Raw genomic sequence first — 19,708 nt, 5'->3', positions numbered from 1 at the left:
TTCCCCTCTGGTCCGTTCTTCATTATTACCTCTTGTTGTTTGTAGTGCTTTGTATGATTGCTGTTTATTTTACCACTGTCTGTCTAATCCTCTCTGTGTCTTTAATCTACAGTGGGACTAACGTTCCCACTGTCCTGCGCACTATACAGGGCTCAGCCCAGGGAAAGACAGGGATAGGCACGTGATCGGTGAAGGGGTGAAAGAACCCGTTTATGGACGTTAGGGTGTGCATGGATCAGCTGCAGATGAGTTTAATGCCGGCGTCACACGGCACGATAATTCGGGCGATATGTTGTCGGGGTCACGTCGTTAGTGACGCACATCCGGCATCATTAAATATATCGTACCGTGTGACACCTCCGAATGACTGTGAACGAGCAAAAATACTCACCTTATCGTTGCTCGTTGACACGTTGTTCATTTTCAAAATGTCGGTCCTCCTTCTGTGCTCCGGTTGTTCATCGTTCCTGAGGCAGCACACATCGCTCCGTGTGACACCCCGGTAGCGATGAACTGCAGCTTACCTGCGTCCCGCCGGCAATGCGGAAGGAAGGAGGTGGGCGGGATGTTTACATCCCACTCATCTCCGCCCCTCCACTTCTATTGGGCGGCCGCTGTGTGACGCCGAACGTCCCTCCCACTTCAGGAAGAGGATGTTCACCGCCCACAGTGAGGTCGTCCGGGAGGTAAGTACGTGTGACGGGGGGGTTAACGACTTTGTGCGCCATGGGCAACTAATTGTCCGTGACGCACAAACACCGGGGGCGGGTATGATCGCTCGTGCGATCGCACGATAAATCGTCCCATGTGACGCCGGCCTAAGAGGTGACCCTGCTCCTCTTCCCCTAGGGCCAGGGCCCACCGTTGTATCATGTACCCTGTGTGTTGCGGCACTCGCCGGGGGTTCCCGTGAACCTGGCAGAACCCCGGTAGTCATCGAAGTTGGACCCTACCGTTCCTTTTATGACTTATCTCGTGGTTCATGAGTCATAAAAAGTGTTATCAATGTATGAAACCAGTAACATTTTTGCACGTTTTTTGCTTTCATGGTGTTTTATGTCTTCCTTGGTTCAGTAGTTCTTATGCTCAGTGCCTCATTCTCAAGTCTTTCATTACTCAGGACTCAGATTAGATTAACATCTTCACATTCCTTCGATATCATTACAACGCAGAAATACATCCAACCTCCCGAAATTCAGGTTTTGCTAAGCTTTTTGGCTCCTCAACACTAAAGATACGTTGGATTTATTGCAATTAACAGCAATTCTGCCCAAGTTTCTTTGGCTTCGTTTTCACGACGTTCACGTCATGGTAAAAATGACCCGGTAGCTTTGTGTTACTGGTTCGTACGGTTATGATGATCGCAAATTTATATTGTTTTTCTTAAAAAATTAAATTATTTGCTTTTAGGTTCCATATTTGGAGAGCAATATTTTTTTTTGGTCGTTTGAGGTGTGTGAGGCCTTCTTTTTATGGGGTGAGTTGTACTTTTTATTTTTTATTGGTACCATTTTTGGGGCCATATGACCTTCTAATCTCATTATTTTGGGAGGACACCCAGCACCCTCGCCGATTAGCTGTTTTCGGTCCTGGCGGCGCCAGCCACCAAAATTCAGCTCCGGCGCTGTTCTATCTTCTGATAGCAGCCGTGTACTGCACATCCGCCTCCTATTTAGATCAATAAAAGGCAGATGTGCAGTACCCAGCCATGGCTGCTATCCGAAGACGGAGCGGAACCGGAGCCGAATATTGGCTGCCGCCACTGAGAACAGCTTGATTGGCAGGGGGTGCGGGGTGCCGATCAGACATTGATGACCTATCCTTAGGATAGGCCATCAGTGTAAAAGTAGTGGACAACCCCATTAATGGTAGGTTCACATGACTGGGTTCAGTGGGTATATAAAGTTATGAATAAATAAATAAATCTTTATTTTTTTATAGCGCTAACATATTCCCCAGCGCTTTATATACTTTATAAAGTATTCAGACCCTTTTAAATTTTGCACTATTTGTCTCATTGCAGCCATTTGGTAAATTCCAAAAAGTTCATTTTTTTTTCTCATTAATGTACACTCTGCACCCCATCCTGATAGAAAAAGAAACAAAGGTAGAAATTTTTGCAAATTTATTAAACAAGAAAAACTGAAATATCACATGGTCATAAGTATTCAGACCCTTTGCTCACACTCATATTTAAGTCACATTTCCTTGTGATCATCCTTGAGATGGTTCTACTCCTTCATTGGAGTCCAGCTGTGTTTAATTAAAGTGATAGGACTTGATTTGGAAAGGCGCACACCTGTCTATATAAGACCTCACAGCTCACAGTGCATGTTAGACCAAATGAGAATCATGAGGTCAAAGGAACTGCCCAAGGAGCTCAGAGACAGAATTGTGGCAAAGCACAGATCTGGCCAAGGTTACAAAAGATTTTCTGCAGTACTCAAGGTTCCTAAGAGCACAGTGGCCTCCATAATCCTTAAATGGAAGACGTTTTGGAGCACTAGAACTCTTCCTAGACCTGGCCGTCCAGCCAAACTGAGCAATCGTGGGAGAAGAGCCTTGGTGAGAGAGGTAAAGAAGACCCCAAGATCACTGTGGCTAAGCTCAAGAGATGCAGTAAGGAGATGGGAGAAAGTTTCACAAATTCAACTATCACTGCAGCCTCCACCAGTCGGGCCTTTATAGCAGAGTGGCCCAACGGAAGGCTCTCCTCAGTGCAAGATATATGAAAGCCCCCATAGAGTTTGCAAAAAACACATGAAGGACTCCCAGATTATGAGAAATAACATTCTCTGGTCTGATGAGACGAAGATAGAACTTTTTGGTGATAATTCTAAGCGGTATGTATGGAGAAAACCAGGCACTGCTCATCACCTGCCCAATACAATCCCCACAGTGAAACATAGTGGCACCAACATTCTATGGGGGTGTTTTTCAGCTGCAGGGACAGGACGGCTGATTGCAACTGAAGAAAAGATGAATGTGGCCAAGTACAGAGATATCCTGGAGGAAATCCTCTTCCAGAGTGCTCTGGACCTCAGACTTGGCCGAAGGTTCACCTTCCAGCAAGATGATAACCCTAAGCACACAGCTAAAATAACAAAGGAGTGGCTCCAAAACAACTCTGTGACCATTCTTGACCTGCCCACCCAGTCCTGACCTAAACCCAATTGAGCATCTCTGGAGAGACCTGAAAATGGCGTCCACCAACGTTCACCATCCAACCTGGAGGAACTGGAGAGGATCTGCAAGTAAGAATGGCAGAGGATCCCCAAATTCAGGATCCCAAGAAGATTCATGGCTGTACTAGCTCAATAATGAGCAAAGGGTCTGAATACTTATGACCATGTGATATTTCAGTTTTTCTTGTCTAATAAAGTTGTAAAAATGTCTTTATTTCTGGGGGATGGGAGCAGAGTGTACATTAATGAGAAAAAAAATGAACTTTTTGAATTTACCAAATGGCTGCAATGAAACAAAGAGTGAAAAATTTAAAGGGTCTGAATACTTTCCGTACCCATTGTAATGTCCCGGTCATCTCCCTGCTGTTTGGAGACTAGTGACAGGTTTTGGACAGGAGCCTCTCTTTTCTGTCTTGACTCCTCATTTAAACAAAGTTTCCTTTCTTTTGCTGTCTCATGAGTCAGTGTCAGTTTTTTTTGCCATCAGCTCTTATCAGTGCAGGTTTAAATAGTGGTGTTTTCCCAGCAGTCCTTGCTGTTGATAGAATTCATTCTATTTTGGCCATCCTGGCGGAACAAGCTGCTGGCGAATCGTCCTGTGCCCATCCAACTTCTACTCTTGTGTCTGCCTGCAGCCATGGATTTTGCTGTTTGTATTCTTCTGTTTATCCCCCTGTCTGTCTTTCCTTTTCCCTCCGTGTTTATTAGTGCAGTGGTGAGACTAGTGTCTCCTGCCAGCCATCTCACTAGCCAGGGGTATTTGCAGAGCTAGTGAGGGATTAGGTATCCGGCTCGGCGACGGGTTGAAACACCCTGTATAGGGACGATAGGGAGCTCAGGTAATAGCTTGGGGTGAGTTCAGAAGGTGTCTCCTCACCCATCTCCTTAGCCGTAGGGCCCACCATTGTGTCACGCGGTGCATACGGACTTTTCCTACTCCGTGCGTGACATGTAAGTTAGAATCAGGCTCCAGCATGGTTAATGCTGAGGGTGTTGATATTAATTTCACATACTGTATGCTATATGTCACCCACTTTTCCCAAATTGTAATTATGTATTGAAAATTGGATTGCAGAAGTCACAGCAAGCGCCTGCTGTATTACACAGCCAGTACTTACAATATACAGAGTGAACTGAGCCACTTCATACATGCAGTATCACATCCGCCGTACATGTATGGTAAAGGTCACCAAAGGGATACTCTCTGTATGATAAAATAAATGTATCTGTTCCTTAAAAAAAAAAGTAATGCCATTTCTCATAGTTGTAAAGATGGCCCATTAATCTGGCATTTACTACATGCAAGGTGGAAATCGCCGGTGGATGTGTCCCTTTAAGAGCTCCTTAACCTCTGTCACTGCGGAGCAATCTCATAATCACCCCAGGATATTGCTTTGTCTCTGGAGGAAGGATGCATAGCTTCTCAGACAGTGAGAATTGCTGGATGGCGTTAGTAGTCGGATGGTTGGCATACGGCTTGTTGCCTCCGGGGCAGGTAGGAATTGAGTACAGGTGGCGTCTGATTGAAATACTCAAGTAAGAACAAGTCCGGTATCTGCGGACATATCTGCGCACCAGACCTTTGGGTTATCTTACTGTTTTGGAAATGTAATGAATTTTAATACATCTGTAACTGAATATCCGTCATTGACCACTGAGCAGAAAAGTGCGGGGTATTACGCAGCGTGTAGAGCGGCAAATAGCCCTAAGGCTGTGTTCACACTGCACAAATATGCTGCAGATTTTTTTTGTCTGGACTTTCCAGGCACAGTTACAGCATTGTGCATAAGATATTTTAAAAAGTCACTTGCTTCTTAAAAGATCAACCTAGAAATTGACCTGCAGTGCGGATTTCCAGATATTATTTGCAATAAATAGGATAAAATCCGCAGCAAAATCTGTAACAAACATCGGACAAATTTTGAGGCAGATTAGTTGCCTATAGTTTTACCATTGGAAATACGTCCCATGTAGACATACTGAAAAGCAAGCAGATCTGTCACCATATCTCACAATACAAAGGTGTCTTAGATCTGATGAGGCTGTTGTACTTACTTTGAAAATCCATATCAGAATGTTAGAGTCAGAGCACTCATGTGTTGAAGTGTTTTCAGTCTCTTCCCACCCAGCTTGACTGACAGCTGCAGCTAGTACTTAGCACTGCGAGATTTCATCAGCAGCAGGGAGGAGGGACACTGAGAAGCTGTCAGTCAGGCTAGGTAGGCAGAGATTCTGCAGCAGGGAGGAGGGACACTGAGGAGCTGTCAGTCAGGCTAGGTAGGCAGAGATTCTGCAGTAGGGAGGAGGCGCACTGAGGAGCTGTCAGTCAGGCTAGGTAGGCAGATATTCTGCAGCAGGGAGGAGGGGCACTGAGGAGCTGTCAGTCAGGCTATGTAGGCAGAGATTCTGCAGCAGGGAGGAGGGGCACTGAGGAGCTGTCAGTCAGGCTAGGTAGGCAGAGATTCTGCAGCAGGGAGGAGGAGCACTGAGGAGCTGTCAGGCTAGGTAAGAAGAGATTCAGCAGCAGGGAGGAGGCGCACTGAGGAGCTGTCAGTCAGGCTAGGTAGGCAGAGATTCTGCAGCAGGGAGGAGGCGCACTGAGGAGCTGTCAGTCAGGCTAGGTAGGCAGATATTCTGCAGCAGGGAGGAGGGGCACTGAGGAGCTGTCAGTCAGGCTAGGTAGGCAGAGATTCTGCAGCAGGGAGGAGAGGCACTGAGGAGCTGTCAGTCAGGCTATGTAGGCAGAGATTCTGTAGCAGGGAGGAGGGGCACTGAGGATCTCTCAGTAAGGCTATGTAGGCAGAGATTCTGTAGCAGGGAGGAGGGGCACTGAGGAGCTGTCAGTCAGGCTATGTAGGCAGAGATTCTGCAGCAGGGAGGAGGGGCACTGAGGAGCTGTCAGTCATGCTAGGTAAGCAAATAATAGAAAGAAAGGTGGAACACTGTAAAATGATATTGTTCTTGAGGAAAGGACTAGTTCCCAATAATATAGAGAATAACCTCAGCACCAAAAAAGGTCAGTTGGATTCAGAAATGCTTCAAAAAGTGAAATTGTTTTATTCCAATTCGGCACCACAAAAATATCCAAACCGACTTTTCGACCTAGTCTAGGTCTTTGTGAAGGATATTTGTACATATAAGATATACAAAATCAGAATATGTATACTACACACAAAAAAATATACAAAAGTAATAACAATACATAATAGTACATTTATATACAAGAACTAGTTGTAGTACCCGGGCATTGCCCAGGATAGTAACTGTCTCTGTCTCTCTCCCCATGTCTGTCTGTCTCTCTGTCTGTCTCTTTCCCTGTCTGTCTCTGTGTGTCTGTCTGTGTCTTTGTCTCTGTGTTTATCTCTCTGTCTGTCTCTGTATCAGTCTCTCTGTCTCTCTATCTCTGTCTGTCTCTCTCTATCTGTTTGTCTCTCTCTATCTGTATGTCTCTCTATCTATTTCCCTGTCTGTCTCTTTCCCTGTCTGTCTCTTTCCCCGTCTCTCTTTCCCTGTCTGCCTCTTTGTCCGTGTCTGTCTCTCCACTGATATCATACTACCTCACACATAAGCTTGTTATACTATGAATGTCTTTCGTTCCTATAGCAACCAATCACAGCTCCTATTAATAACCTGTGGCATCCAGCTCCATTGAGTTTAATGGGGGCAGGTTTTTTAGAGAGTAACTGTAAAGCCTGGGGTTACATTTTCCCATCAAAACATAGTCTACGACGTTCCCTGAGTCACATGAGGCGTCTGTGCGAAATTTCATGATTGTAAATGCGACGGTGCGGATTCCTTTAGCGGACATACAGACACACATACATACACACACACACACACACACATACATACATAAAAACATACATACATACATACTCAGCTTTATATATTAGCTATACAGAAATGAGTAGTACAAAACCTTGTAAGAGAACAAGTAAACAAATACGGGTATGTAATAACTGCCCAAGGCTATAAACCTACTAGGAGGATGGAAAGGGAAAAGGGGGAGAGGGGTAGGTGGGGGATGGGAGAAAACGAAAGGATAGTTATGTTGTAAAAAGGAAGAGGAAAAATATTAACATCATGTTTTGCAGCAATTTACCCCCCAGAAATAAGACCTACCCCAAAAATAAGCCCTAGCGCATTTTTGGGGGCAAAAAAATACGGTAATATAAGACCGTGCTTTATTTTCGGGGAAACACATTATATCGCTCCCTCCGGCCACACAGAAGCCGCCTGACTCATAGAAGATTTTTTTTTTTTTTTAACTTAAATCAAATGATGTTTAAAAGCACAAACATCTCCTGCCTCCTCTAAATGCACTTAAAAGGCAGCTGAACATTACAGATAATTTCCAGACCTGAAACGCGCTGAACTAAAATGCATCCATGCCGTGCTATTGTTACTACAGCCACCGGCTTAAAGGGAAACTCCACTTTGAGAATTCACTGTACAAAATGTCAAAAACTTTCCCCAAATTCATATCCATAGTTTGGTTTTCTAAATCAAGACGTTTGGTGAGTGCATTGGGGGAGCTGAGATCCCGAAGGACACATTATATGTAATAATGTCTCTCAATTACTGGTATATTATTTTCTATAGAGCCTTAAAGGGGAACTCTCAATAGTTCAAAAGGGAGCAGTTTTTGATCTTATTTTATTCCTCCTTCTCCCTTGAGTATTATCTTATTTTATTTTTTTAATCTGCCATACAGTACCAGAGATGTGGGCCTGTTTATTTTGCAGATGTTTTTATGGTCTTTAGATGGAGGCATGGCTTGGCTAAATTAAAAGGCCCATATCTCGGCAACCGTATGGGGGATTTTAAAAAGTAAAAAAAATGATTACTCAGGGGAGCGGAGGGGAAAAAATAAGAACAAAAACTGGATACTTTTGACCAAGTGAAACATCCTCTGTAAAGCGCACCAATCACCAGAATTTTCCTATATAACCTAAAGCCAGCGCTATACTGGCACTATCAGGCTGATTCTATACATATCTTTAGTTGTCAGCTTGGATGTATAGGTTTTGAAACACAAGCAAGTAAAGTTTGTAAAATGAGCAGCTTTTTGAATGACAGCAGCTGCCGATCAGCTGATAGCTGGGTTGGGTTTTCATAGTGATACCCGCACCCCTGCCTGTCCATCCTCTCTGTTATTTATGCTAATTCTATTATATAATCATTTTACTAACTAACTAGAAGGACCTGTGCTGATGTCATATCCTTGTGACCAGAAGGGGCAGGGCCTCAGCCAGCAGAAAAATAATGTTGCTTCCTGGTAGCAGCTATGTTGTCTGAGGCCCCACCCCTTCTGGTCACATGGGTATGACATCAGCACAGGTCCTTCTAGTCAGTTAGTAAAACAATTCTATAATAGAATTAGCATAAATAACAGGTGGAGGACAGACAGGCAGGGGGGCGGGAATCAGTATCAAACCCTACCCCAGTTATCAGCTGATCGGTAGCTGCTGCCAATCAAAAAGCTGCTCATTTTATAAACTTTACTTGCTTGTGTTTCAAAACCTATACATCCTGGCTGACAACTAAAGGTATGTATAGAATTAGCCTGATAGTGCCAGTATAGCACTGGCTTTTGGTTATATAGGAAAATCCTGGTGATTGGTGAGCTGTAAAGGATATTGGACACCTTAGCAGGTTAATTGTTCTTACTTCAAGTGGTTAAATTGGAAAACTTGCACAGTGCTTGAGAATTAAATTTATTCTCAAGAATGGATGGATTTTTATTTGGTTTACTGCTCTTTTGACCTAGGTTACTCACCACCTCTGCTGTCTTATCAGAGGTGGCTGTTTTCTTAGGAACGTAGCGCTAACAAGCTCTTTGCTAAACAGCTCGCAAGCCCTTTTCTGTATTTGCAAGGGTCGCCAGAAAGGTTGCTAATATCTATTCATTTGGGGTACCTGAAGCCATCCATGATCAATGGACAGCTATTATTTCTTAATGGCAGCCATGTAATGCCAAATTTCACCTGTAGAGGGTTCCAACAGGAAATTTTACTATTTGCTGAGCACCCAAGGCGATCAGATAGAAAACCACCTAAAGGCCTTATGCACCTCCACGTTATATGTATAGAGCTCTACTGTATCTCCATGCATCCTAATTAGTGATGGGCGGACCCGGCGGTTCCTCTTATTTTGATACACAGCCAGATAAGCACAGGGCTGGGGGCTGCAGCCTGTAGCCATGGGCTTTATTTGTGCTGGGTATCAGAATATGGAGGGACCCTACGACAATTTATTTATATTTTCTGTACACTATAGACCCGCAGACTGGGTCTGTGATTGGTCAGACACGCTGTCACACAGCCTCGGGGCGTGTCTGACTGCAACCAATCACAGGCACCGGTGGACAGGGAAAGCAGTGAATATTCAATGAGGGGTAATTATCGGTTCCGGAAGTGAATGTGAGACCCGGAAGCAGCGTATCGCCATGGCAGATCCTCAGTAAGTACAGCGTGCCTGATCCTATCCCCCATCCCTTCTATCAACAATTTAATCTCTGGATTCTGGTCCCCATAGACTTATATGGAGACCGGATTCCGGACTGGAACCGGATTTAAAAAATAAAGAAGAGAGGACAGAGACCCGCCAGTCCCGATTATCTGCAAGTCCGCTCATCTCTAGTCTTCATTTTTTTTTTTGGGAGGGAGGGGTATTCTGTGTGAATCGCATGCTCCATCCAATAGGGGCGCATTACTTATTGGGGAGAGTACCCACATAATACAGCTTCATGCAGAACACCATATGGCGGCACACGAGGCACAGCTAGGCCTTGCCCCTTATCCATCTGACTTTGAAGAAGTTTGTATGTAACGCTCTATGAAGGAATCTTGTGGAATTGGTTAATTTTCCTTGAAGCCAAAAGCCAGAACGTTCTTCTATTCTGTTGGCCGGTAATTTATACATGGGGGGGGAACCAATTAAATAATGGATTTCTTATGAGAAGTAAATCACATCTCGGGGAAACACGATTTTATATTTAATCTTCGAAATCTTCATTCTACCCTTGTGTGAGACGAGAGGTCCTGCCCTTTTGTCATCTTGGAGACGTTCTGCATTCTTCACAGAATCACTCGCTCGTCCATGCCAGGGACATGAAAGTAATATTCCTCTGTGTTGTGTTTCCTCAGGTTATTCCAAAGGACTACAAGACGATGACGGCCCTGGCCAAAGCCATCTCCAAAAATGTCCTGTTTGCCCACCTCGACGACAACGAGAGAAGGTATAACGCCAGATTGTTTGGGTAGATTGTAGGTGGGGAGGTGTCTCGGCCTTAAAGGAGCACTCCAGTGTTTTGTGGGTTTTCTTTGTCCCCTCTGTTAGTAATCAGTAATATTGCCTTCCATGGTCCACTCCTGGACTCTTTCTGAGCATAACATTGAGAAAAACTAACATTGAGAAAGTTGTCTCCGTTCACACAGTGTGAGCCGACGGGTCACAAATCCGGTCGTGTGGTGGCGGAGCAGCGTGGAAAATGGCGGAAGATGGTGATTGAGAAGTTTTGAACTACACTTCCAATACACAAGTTACCGATTGGCAACAGACATGCCAGAGTTGTCCTTTAATGCAGGGGTCCCCAATTTTTTGCACTGTCAGAGTCACATTCAGCTGTAAGAGATGCTCACAAGCCTCATTCTATGGAATGGAAGCCCTCTGTTCATAATGCCTAAGTGACCCCTTATATAGTAATAATGGTCTGGTGTCGCCTCATAAAGTACTAATGGCTCTAGTGTCGGTAGTAATAATGCCCATAGTGCCCCCTTTCAAAGTGATAATGCCCCAAGTGCCCCCTTATATAATAATAATGGCCCGAGTTCCCCCTTATATAGTAATAATGCCCTGAGTGCCCCCTTCTATAGTAATAATGGCCCGAGTGCCCCCTTCTATAGTAATAATGGCCCGAGTGCCCCCTTCTAAAGTAATAATGCCCCGAGTGCCCCCTTATATAGTAATAATGGCCCGAGTGCCCCCTTATATAGTAATAATGGCCCGAGTGCCCCCTTCTAAAGTAATAATGTCCCTTAGTGCCCTCTTATATAGTAATAATGGCCCAAGTGCCTCCTTATAAAGTAATAATGGCCCGAGTGCCCTCTTATATAGTAATAGTTCCCCCTTAGAAAGTAATAATGTTGGGAGTGACACCTTATAAAGTAATAATGCTCAGAGTGCCCCTTTAGAAAGTAGTAATGGTCAGGGTGTCCCCTTCTAAAGTAATAAAGCTCCAAGTTCCCCCTTCTAAAATAATAATGACCCGAGTGTCCTCTCATAAAGCCCTGAGTACCGACTTAGAAAGTAATAATTTTCCAAATGCACCATACAAAGTAATAATGTCTGGAGTTACCCCTTATATAGTAATAATGGCCCCGAGTGCCCCCTTATATAGTAATAATGCCCCCAGTGCCCCTTATATAGTAATGATGTCCCCAGTGCCCCTTCTAAAGTAATAATGGCCCCAGTGCCCCCTTATATAATATTAAAGCCCCGAGTGCCCCCTTATATAGTATTAATGCCCCTAGTGCCGCCTTATATAGTATTTATGCCCTGAGTGTCCCCTTCTAAAGTAATAATGCCCCCAGTGGCCCCTTATATAGTGATAACGCCCCGCCTGCCCCCTTATAAAGTAATAATGCTCTGAGTGCCCCCTTATATAGTGTTAATGCCCTGAGTTCCCCCTTATAAACTAATAATGCCCCCAGTGGCCCCTTATATACTGATAATGCCCCGAGTGCCCCCTTTGAAAGTAATAATGTCAGGAGTGACCCTTTATAAACTAATAATGCCCCTAGTGCCCCCATACAAAGTAATAATGCCCCGAGTGCCCCCTTATAAAGTATTAATGCCCCTGTAGTCACTGTCATGATTGAGAGTGGCACTAGCCTGAGCAGACAGCTGCAAAACAAAAATCGGGGATTTGCGAGGTACAAGTTGGGGACCCCTAATAAATAATTTTTATTTATATAGCACCAGCATATTCCACAGTACTTTACAATTCATAGGGGACATGTACGGACCCCTGTCTTACGGAGTTAAGGCCTACAGTTTTGGGGTAAATGGGACTGAAAGTACTTGGGTAAATGGGAGATGGTAAATCTGCTGCGTCTGACAGAAGAATAACCACTGGGTTCAGTGATAATCTTTAGGTTTCTGAGGTAGTTTGGTTGTAATAATGGCTAATAAACCAAGCTTGATCTGTGCGGAGAATGTTACATTCCTGAAGTCCTCACGCACCATCTTGTCACGCCTGAGAAGTTACTGTAAGAAATTCCAACCATCTCCATATCCGGTAAACATGGAGCTTCCCCAAATGTTAGCAGGGGGTCACAGTCTCCGAGGTCAGCTGGTCATGAGACCGCACTAACCCAGAACCCACACACCAACAGGATGACACAAACACGGCCATCGCTAAGGAAGCGCAGTTCATCCGTCTCTGACCCGCGGCCCAGAGAGCCCATCTGCGTCCACTGTACGGCCTTTCATGTGCCGAGGAGGCGGCCGGCGTCAGCGTCAGACTGAGACCTCAGCGGTGACCTGCGTGACCGCGACTGACCAACTCGAAGCCGGCAGTCATGGAGCGGCTAGTAAAAAGGGGCTATTGTTTTTCACTCCGTCTTGAGATTCCTCATAAAACTTTTTACTGTTGGCTCCTGGGGTTTGTTTGCGGTCTGGTACTGAGTCAGTCCTGCACACAAAGGTATACGACCGCTGCGTGACTACTTCATGGTACCATTTCCGAGCCTGTGAAATTTCATGACATGGATGCAATAAAGAACATATATTGGTCAGGCTCCGGTTTCTGCAAGGATCGCGGAGTTCTTCAGTCTTGTGTCAGTAGTCGGTGACTGTGAAGGATCTACGTGGTGGGGAGAGTGGACAGCATCATCATATAGCTGTATTAAGTGTGCACTGAAGACCCCAGTGAACTTACTTTTATGGGTGCATTATTAAATCCAGCACCCTCCATTGGGGTATGGTACAAAAAAAGGTGCCATGGAGTCACTGAAACGATCTGTCACGCTAGGTGTGGGGAAGTACCAAGCGCCCGGAGAAAGGGAAGGGAAAACCTGTGTCTAGGGAGATGGAAGATGGTGACCCCTGACCAAACCTACTGCTGGTCCCTGAGGTCCCTCACCACCCTAGATAGGTTCCGCACCTATGCGCCAAGCCAGATACCTGACCCTAGGTATCCCTAGTGCTGGGCCCAAAATAGGGAACAGGTGGGATGAGCGCTTCATCAACCCCACTAACCACTATAGAAGACACACAGGGGCAATAGCATGAGCTACTTATTAGATGAATCAGGTAGGAATTCAGTAGCCTGCGCAACCATACCACAGAGGAGTACAAGCCACTTGCTTGCATCTCAGCTGCAAGGAACTAAAAATATCACCAGCACCAGTCCATAGCAAGGAAGGGGTATTTAAACACAAAGGGAATACTGATAATCAACTGCTGGGTGGAAGGCGATCTCCTGCTGGGTCCAAAATGGAGAGAGATGAATACAGCAGGAAAGCTACCTATACCAATGAATACTGACAGCAGGAACAATGGAAATTCAGGGAGCATTCTGCGCAGCCAAACACTGTGACCTTCTATGGCCAGAAACCACATGACTGTCTGTCACCTGTGAAACAGTCCCTGTCAAAGAGGAGACATGGTTTCCCATACCGGGCACACATCTCTAGTTTTGGTAGGTTCACTGGTTACTATTGTACCTACAGTACTTTTTGTGCTGTGTGACAATTTTATAGCTCTCCCTGTTTTTTATCTTTAAATTTAAAGGGTTATTCCCATCACCAAGATCCTATCTCAATATGTAGTAGGTGTAATAATAATTATAGAAAATTCTCCAATTAGAAATGTAGTATAGTTCTCCTGATTAGCCATGTCGCTTACCTCATGTGCAGGGCATTGCAGAATAGGTATCCATGATCATCATTCTGATTACTCAGTTATGGACAGTTAGTTAGTTGCTAGTGGTCGTAACAATGGATTTCTAATTTGCTGCAATGCCCTGCACATGAGGCAAGCAGCATAGCTAATCAGGTGAACTATACTACATTTCTTATTGGAGGTGTTTGCTTATATTATTATTATTATTATTATTATTATTATTATTATTATTAAACCTACTACATATTGGGATAGGAACTTTATATTATTATTATTATTATTATTATACCTACTACATATTGGGATAGGAACTTTATATTATTATTATTATTATTACTACACCTACTACATATTGGGATAGGAAATTTGAGATGGGACTAACCCTTTAAGAATCTTTTTCAATAATTCTTATTGTATGAATTTGCATTAAAGGGGTTGTCCCAATAACAGCACATCTCACCCATTGACAGGATAGATGATTGCAGGGTTCCGACTAATTGGACTTCCACCGGTCACAAGCGGGGTCCCACAGTCCCCTGAGAGAAGAGAGCGGTAGTGAGCATGTGCAGCCACTTCCTCATTCAATGTCTGTGGTTTGCACATGCTCACTATCTATCCGATAACACACGAGGCTGTGGGATCAGCACCTGGGACCCCAGCGTAGTTATAATCTGTCGCGTGGACAGGTAACATATGTCTTTTTTGGGAAACTTCCTTTTAATAACATTTAGTTATGTTCTCTGCCATGTGACAATCATGTGAAAACACTTTGGTTTTTGGTGCAGAAACGTTTGCTGCAAATACACAATGTGAGCACATACTCATACGGTTCTCCATATACACATGGTCTACTTAAAGCACCCTTCAACAGGGTTTTTTCAATGCTGGAGTGGTGCTTTAAATGTAAGTCCCCTGGCCCCCATCTTATACTCACCTTCTGGTGGCCTCATCGTTTTTCGGCACCATCTTGAGCCCGGAACATTTGACTGGTCTGAAGTCAGAAGTTACATCGCAAGCTCTCAATAAAACTCTATGAGAGCCTAAAGAGGCTCTCATAGATTTGTGTTGAGTTGTGACTTCTGGCCGCTCCATGAAACACTGAAGTTATCTGGGAGGTAACAAACTGTTGGAGATCAGCCGGCGCGCACCTAGAAAAAGGTGAAGTCACCGGAGGGTGAGTATAAGACAAGGGGCAGCGGACATAGATTTAAAGCACCACTCCCAATAAAATAAAAAAGCGCTGGAGTGGTGCTTTAAATGTAAGTCCCCTTGCCCACATCTTATACTCACCTTCCAGCTTCATCGTTTTTCGGCACCATCTTGTGCCCGGAACATTTGACTGGTCAGAAGTTACGTCACAAGCTCTCAATAGAACTCTATGAGAGCCATAATGAGGCTCTCATAGACTTGTATTGAGTTTTGAGCTCCGGCGCACTCCATGAAACACCTGGGAGGTAACAAACTGCTGGAGACCAACCGGCACACCGCTGGAAAAAGGTGAAGCCGCCAGATGGTGAGTATAAGACAGTCAGTGGTGCTTTAATAAAATCAGGACCCTCTACCTACCAAAGTTTCTAGAAATTACAAAGTCACCCAAAAAGTCAAGGTTCAACTAACTAATAATATAAGAGGCAGCACCACCATATAATCTAGGAATTTGTGTCACGCACCGGTGTGTTTGCCGGAAAACACTCATCAACTTGTCATATTGTAGAGTAAATGGACTCCCACTATGCTTTATGAGCAGGAACTCTGCCCTCCAGAGTAATGTCTACAGATTAATGGCTTTAATAGGAGATGTCAGAGCTGTTGGGATATAGGATAGGGAGCGGACGGGAGTGTGTTATTTTACACTTTTATGGGTATTGTTCACTTTAATGGAAGTGCGGAATGGAATTCTTTATATTTCCTTTCCTTTTAAACAAATTTTTTTTTTATCTCTACTGGCTAACACGGTACAAAGATATATTTTACTTATTTCCTTTACATAAGACACCTGCCATATTGGTAACGTGAGAGGTTTCAGCGCCGCTGATATCTTCCAACACGTCGCTTTGGAGATCCTGTGCTACACCAGGTTATCATCCTCATTCCCAGCTTACAATGTATGGTTTAGGTTTGGGCTACGTTGGCTTCGAAACCAATCACGCGACCAAGGTTCCTACATCGCCACGCTATCTAGTTGAGACCCGTAAACCGATTGCACGACCAAGGTTCGCTCAGTGCCGTTCCTACATTGCCACACCATCCAGTTGAGACCTGGAAACTGGTTGCGTGACCAAGGTTTGCTCCCTGCCGTTCCTATATTGCCACAATATCGAATTGAGACCCGGAAACCAGTTGTGTGGCCAAGGTTTGCTCTGTGCAGTTCCCACATCCCCACACTATTGAATTGAGACCCGGAAACTGGTTGCACGACCAAGGTGTGCTCGGAACTGTTCCTACACCACCACGCTATCGAATTGAGATCCGGAAATTAGTTGCACGAACAAGGATCGCTCGGTGCCGTTCCTACATCACCACGCTATTGAATTGAGACCCGGAAACGAATTGTGCAACCAAGGTTCGCTCGCTGCCATTCCTACATGGCCACGCTATCAAATTGAGACCCAGAAACCGGTTGCATGACTTAAGATTCGCTTAGTGCCATTCCTACATCGCCACGCTATCAAATTGAGACCCGGAAACCGGTTGCCTGACCAAGGTTTGCTCGGTGCCGTTCGTGCATTGCCATGCTATCGAATTGAGACTCGGAAACCGGTTACGCGACCCCGGTTTGCTCAGTGCCGTTCCTATGTTGCAATACTATCGAATTGAGACCCGGAAACCGGTTGCGCAACCAAGGTTCGCCTGCTGCCATTCCTACATTGCCATACTATCGAATTTGAGACCTGGAAACCGGTTGCGCCACCAGTGTTCCCTCAGGGTTGTTCCTACATCGCCAAGCTATAGCATTGAGACCCGGAAACCAGTTGCCCGTCTAAGATTCGCTCGGTGCCGTTCCTACATCGCCTCGCTATCTAATTAAGACCCGGAAACCGGTTGAGTGACCAAGGTTAGCTCAGTGCCGTTCCTGCATCGCAATACTATCGAATTGAGACCCGGAAACCGGTTGCGCAACCAAGGTTTGCCTGGTGCCATTCCTACATCACCATACTATCGAATTTGAGACCTGGAAACCTGTTGTGCCACCAATATTCCCTCGGTGCTGTTCCTATATCACCACGCTATCGAATTGAGACCCGGAAACCGGTTGCATGACTAATATTCGCTTGATACCGTTCCTACATCGCCACGCTATCACATTGAGACCCGGAAAATACTGCAACAAGCAAAGTTATGCCTTGCCTGGCCCTTGTGGTCGCAATGCAACCCCATTCACTTCTACAGAACCGGGATGTGACAATGACACTTCAAACTTTGGTTTGCGATGGCTGTTGTGACCAAAGTTGCCGTGTAACCCCCCAACCTGGCTCATTATGATTGCATGGGACCACCATTCAATTCCAAGCAATGACAGTTGACCTTACCATTGGTAATGGATTTGACTAATAAAACTGACACATGGGGCTTTGATAATCATAAGTGCCGCCATGTTGCCACCATAATGCACCATATTCTTTCGGAATAAAATAGCATGTAATAGAGCATGCCATAATTTATTTCTTACGTATGGGACTTGGCAGCACAAAGATGTATTGTACATTATGGACCTATAGCAGTATATGGACACTATATTTCGGATCTTTTACATTCACCTTTTATTAATTTAATAAAAACGGATACGAGCGCTGAGCATCCTTCTAAGCTTGAGCGATGGCTGAAGATTATCAACATATGCAGGCATGTGCGGGGAGATAGTTACATGGAAGCACGCCGTATACGAGCTGCAGTCCGCGGTCTCATCTTTCACATGGGAATTCAGCTAGGATTCCCTGCCTCATGCTTACGGTATTTTTTTTAGCAGTGAGAAATGCCTGAAGTCAGGAAAAGTTCAACAATTCCTGCTATTCTGCATTGCCTGCTGTGAAGCTTCACTGTGTGACACAAGTCAACTGAGGAACTGCGCTCCGGATTATGGAAAGCGAAGAATCTGTGCAATTGTGGGTATACAACGTAGGGACGTGCAAACGGTCTGATATGTGCGTCTTTGTAAAAAAACGGAAGAGCAAAAAACAGAAGCAAAACAAAGGACGCATGGAAGAAAAGCAATCCATTATTCACGGCTGTAAAAATGGACGTAGATTTGTGAATGTAGCTTAAATCTGAAATAAACTACTAAGGATTAGTGATGAGCGGGCACTACCATGCTCGGGAGCTCGGTACTCGTAACTAGTGATGAGTGGGCACTACCATGCTTGAGTGCTTTGTACTCGTAACTAGTGATGAGCGAGCACTACCATGCTCGGGTGCTCAGTACTCGTAACTAGTGATGAGTGGGCACTACCATGTTCAGGTGTTCAATACTCGTAACTAGTGATGAGCGGGCACTACCATGTTCAGGTGTTCAATACTCGTAACTAGTGATGAGCGGGCACTACCATGCTCGGGTGCTCGGTACTCGTAACTAGTGATGAGTGAGCACTACCATGCTCGGGTGCTCTGTACTCGTAACTAGTGATGAGTGAGCACTACCATGCTCAGGTGTTCAGTACTCGTAACTAGTGATGAGCGGGCACTACCATGTTCAGGTGTTCAATACTCGTAACTAGTGATGAGCGGGCACTACCATGCTCGGGTGCTCAGTACTCGTAACTAGTGATGAGTGAGCACTACCATGCTCGGGTGCTCTATACTCGTAACTAGTGATGAGTGAGCACTACCATGCTCGGCGGCTCAGTACTCGTAACTAGTGATGAGTGAGCACTACCATGCTCAGGTGTTCAGTACTCGTAACTAGTGATGAGCGGGCACTACCATGTTCAGGTGTTCAATACTCGTAACTAGTGATGAGCGGGCACTACCATGCTCGGGTGCTCAGTACTCGTAACTAGTGATGAGTGAGCACTACCATGCTCGGGTGCTCTATACTCGTAACTAGTGATGAGTGAGTACTACCATGCTCAGGTGCTCAGTACTCGTAACTATTGATGAGTGAGCACTACCATGCTCAGGTGCTCAGTACTCATAACTAGTGCTGAGCGGGCACTACCATGCTCAGGTGCTCTATACTCGTAACTAGTGATGAGCGGGCACTACCATGCTCGGGTGCTCGGTACTCGTAACTAGTGATGAGCGGACACTACCATGCTCGGGTGCTCAGTACTCGTAACTAGTGATGAGTGAGCACTACCATGCTCAGGTGTTCAGTACTCGTAACTAGTGATGAGCGGGCACTACCATGCTCAGGTGCTCAGTACTCGTAACTAGTGATGAGTGAGCACTACCATGCTCGGGTGCTCAGTACTCGTAACTAGTGATGAGCGGGCACTACCATGCTCAGGTGTTCAGTACTCGTAACTAGTGATGAGCGGGCACTACCATGCTCAGGTGCTCGGTACTCGTAACTATTGATCAGCGAGCACTACCATGCTCGGGTGCTCAGTACTCGTAACTAGTGATGAGCGGGCACTACCATGCTTAGGGGCTCGGTACTCTTAACTATTGATCAGTGA

At 45.1% G+C, this 19,708-nt stretch overlaps 1 protein-coding gene across 2 annotated transcripts in view; it reads left to right on the top strand.

The window, feature by feature from the left end:
* Positions 1-19,708, top strand: part of PRKAR1B (protein kinase cAMP-dependent type I regulatory subunit beta) — a 221,518-nt gene that overhangs the window by 47,208 nt on the left and 154,602 nt on the right. For both annotated transcript variants that reach the window (XM_075318062.1, XM_075318061.1), the window contains exon 4: positions 10,334-10,425. In XM_075318062.1, the coding sequence (XP_075174177.1) occupies positions 10,334-10,425 (92 nt within the window). The remainder of the gene's footprint in view (positions 1-10,333; positions 10,426-19,708) is intronic.

This window comes from Anomaloglossus baeobatrachus, chromosome 7, assembly GCF_048569485.1.
Source record: "Anomaloglossus baeobatrachus isolate aAnoBae1 chromosome 7, aAnoBae1.hap1, whole genome shotgun sequence".
Lineage (NCBI taxonomy): Eukaryota > Metazoa > Chordata > Amphibia > Anura > Aromobatidae > Anomaloglossus > Anomaloglossus baeobatrachus.
The sequence above is the reverse complement of the archived record's forward strand: the minus strand, read 5'-3'. Positions and strand labels throughout refer to the sequence as shown.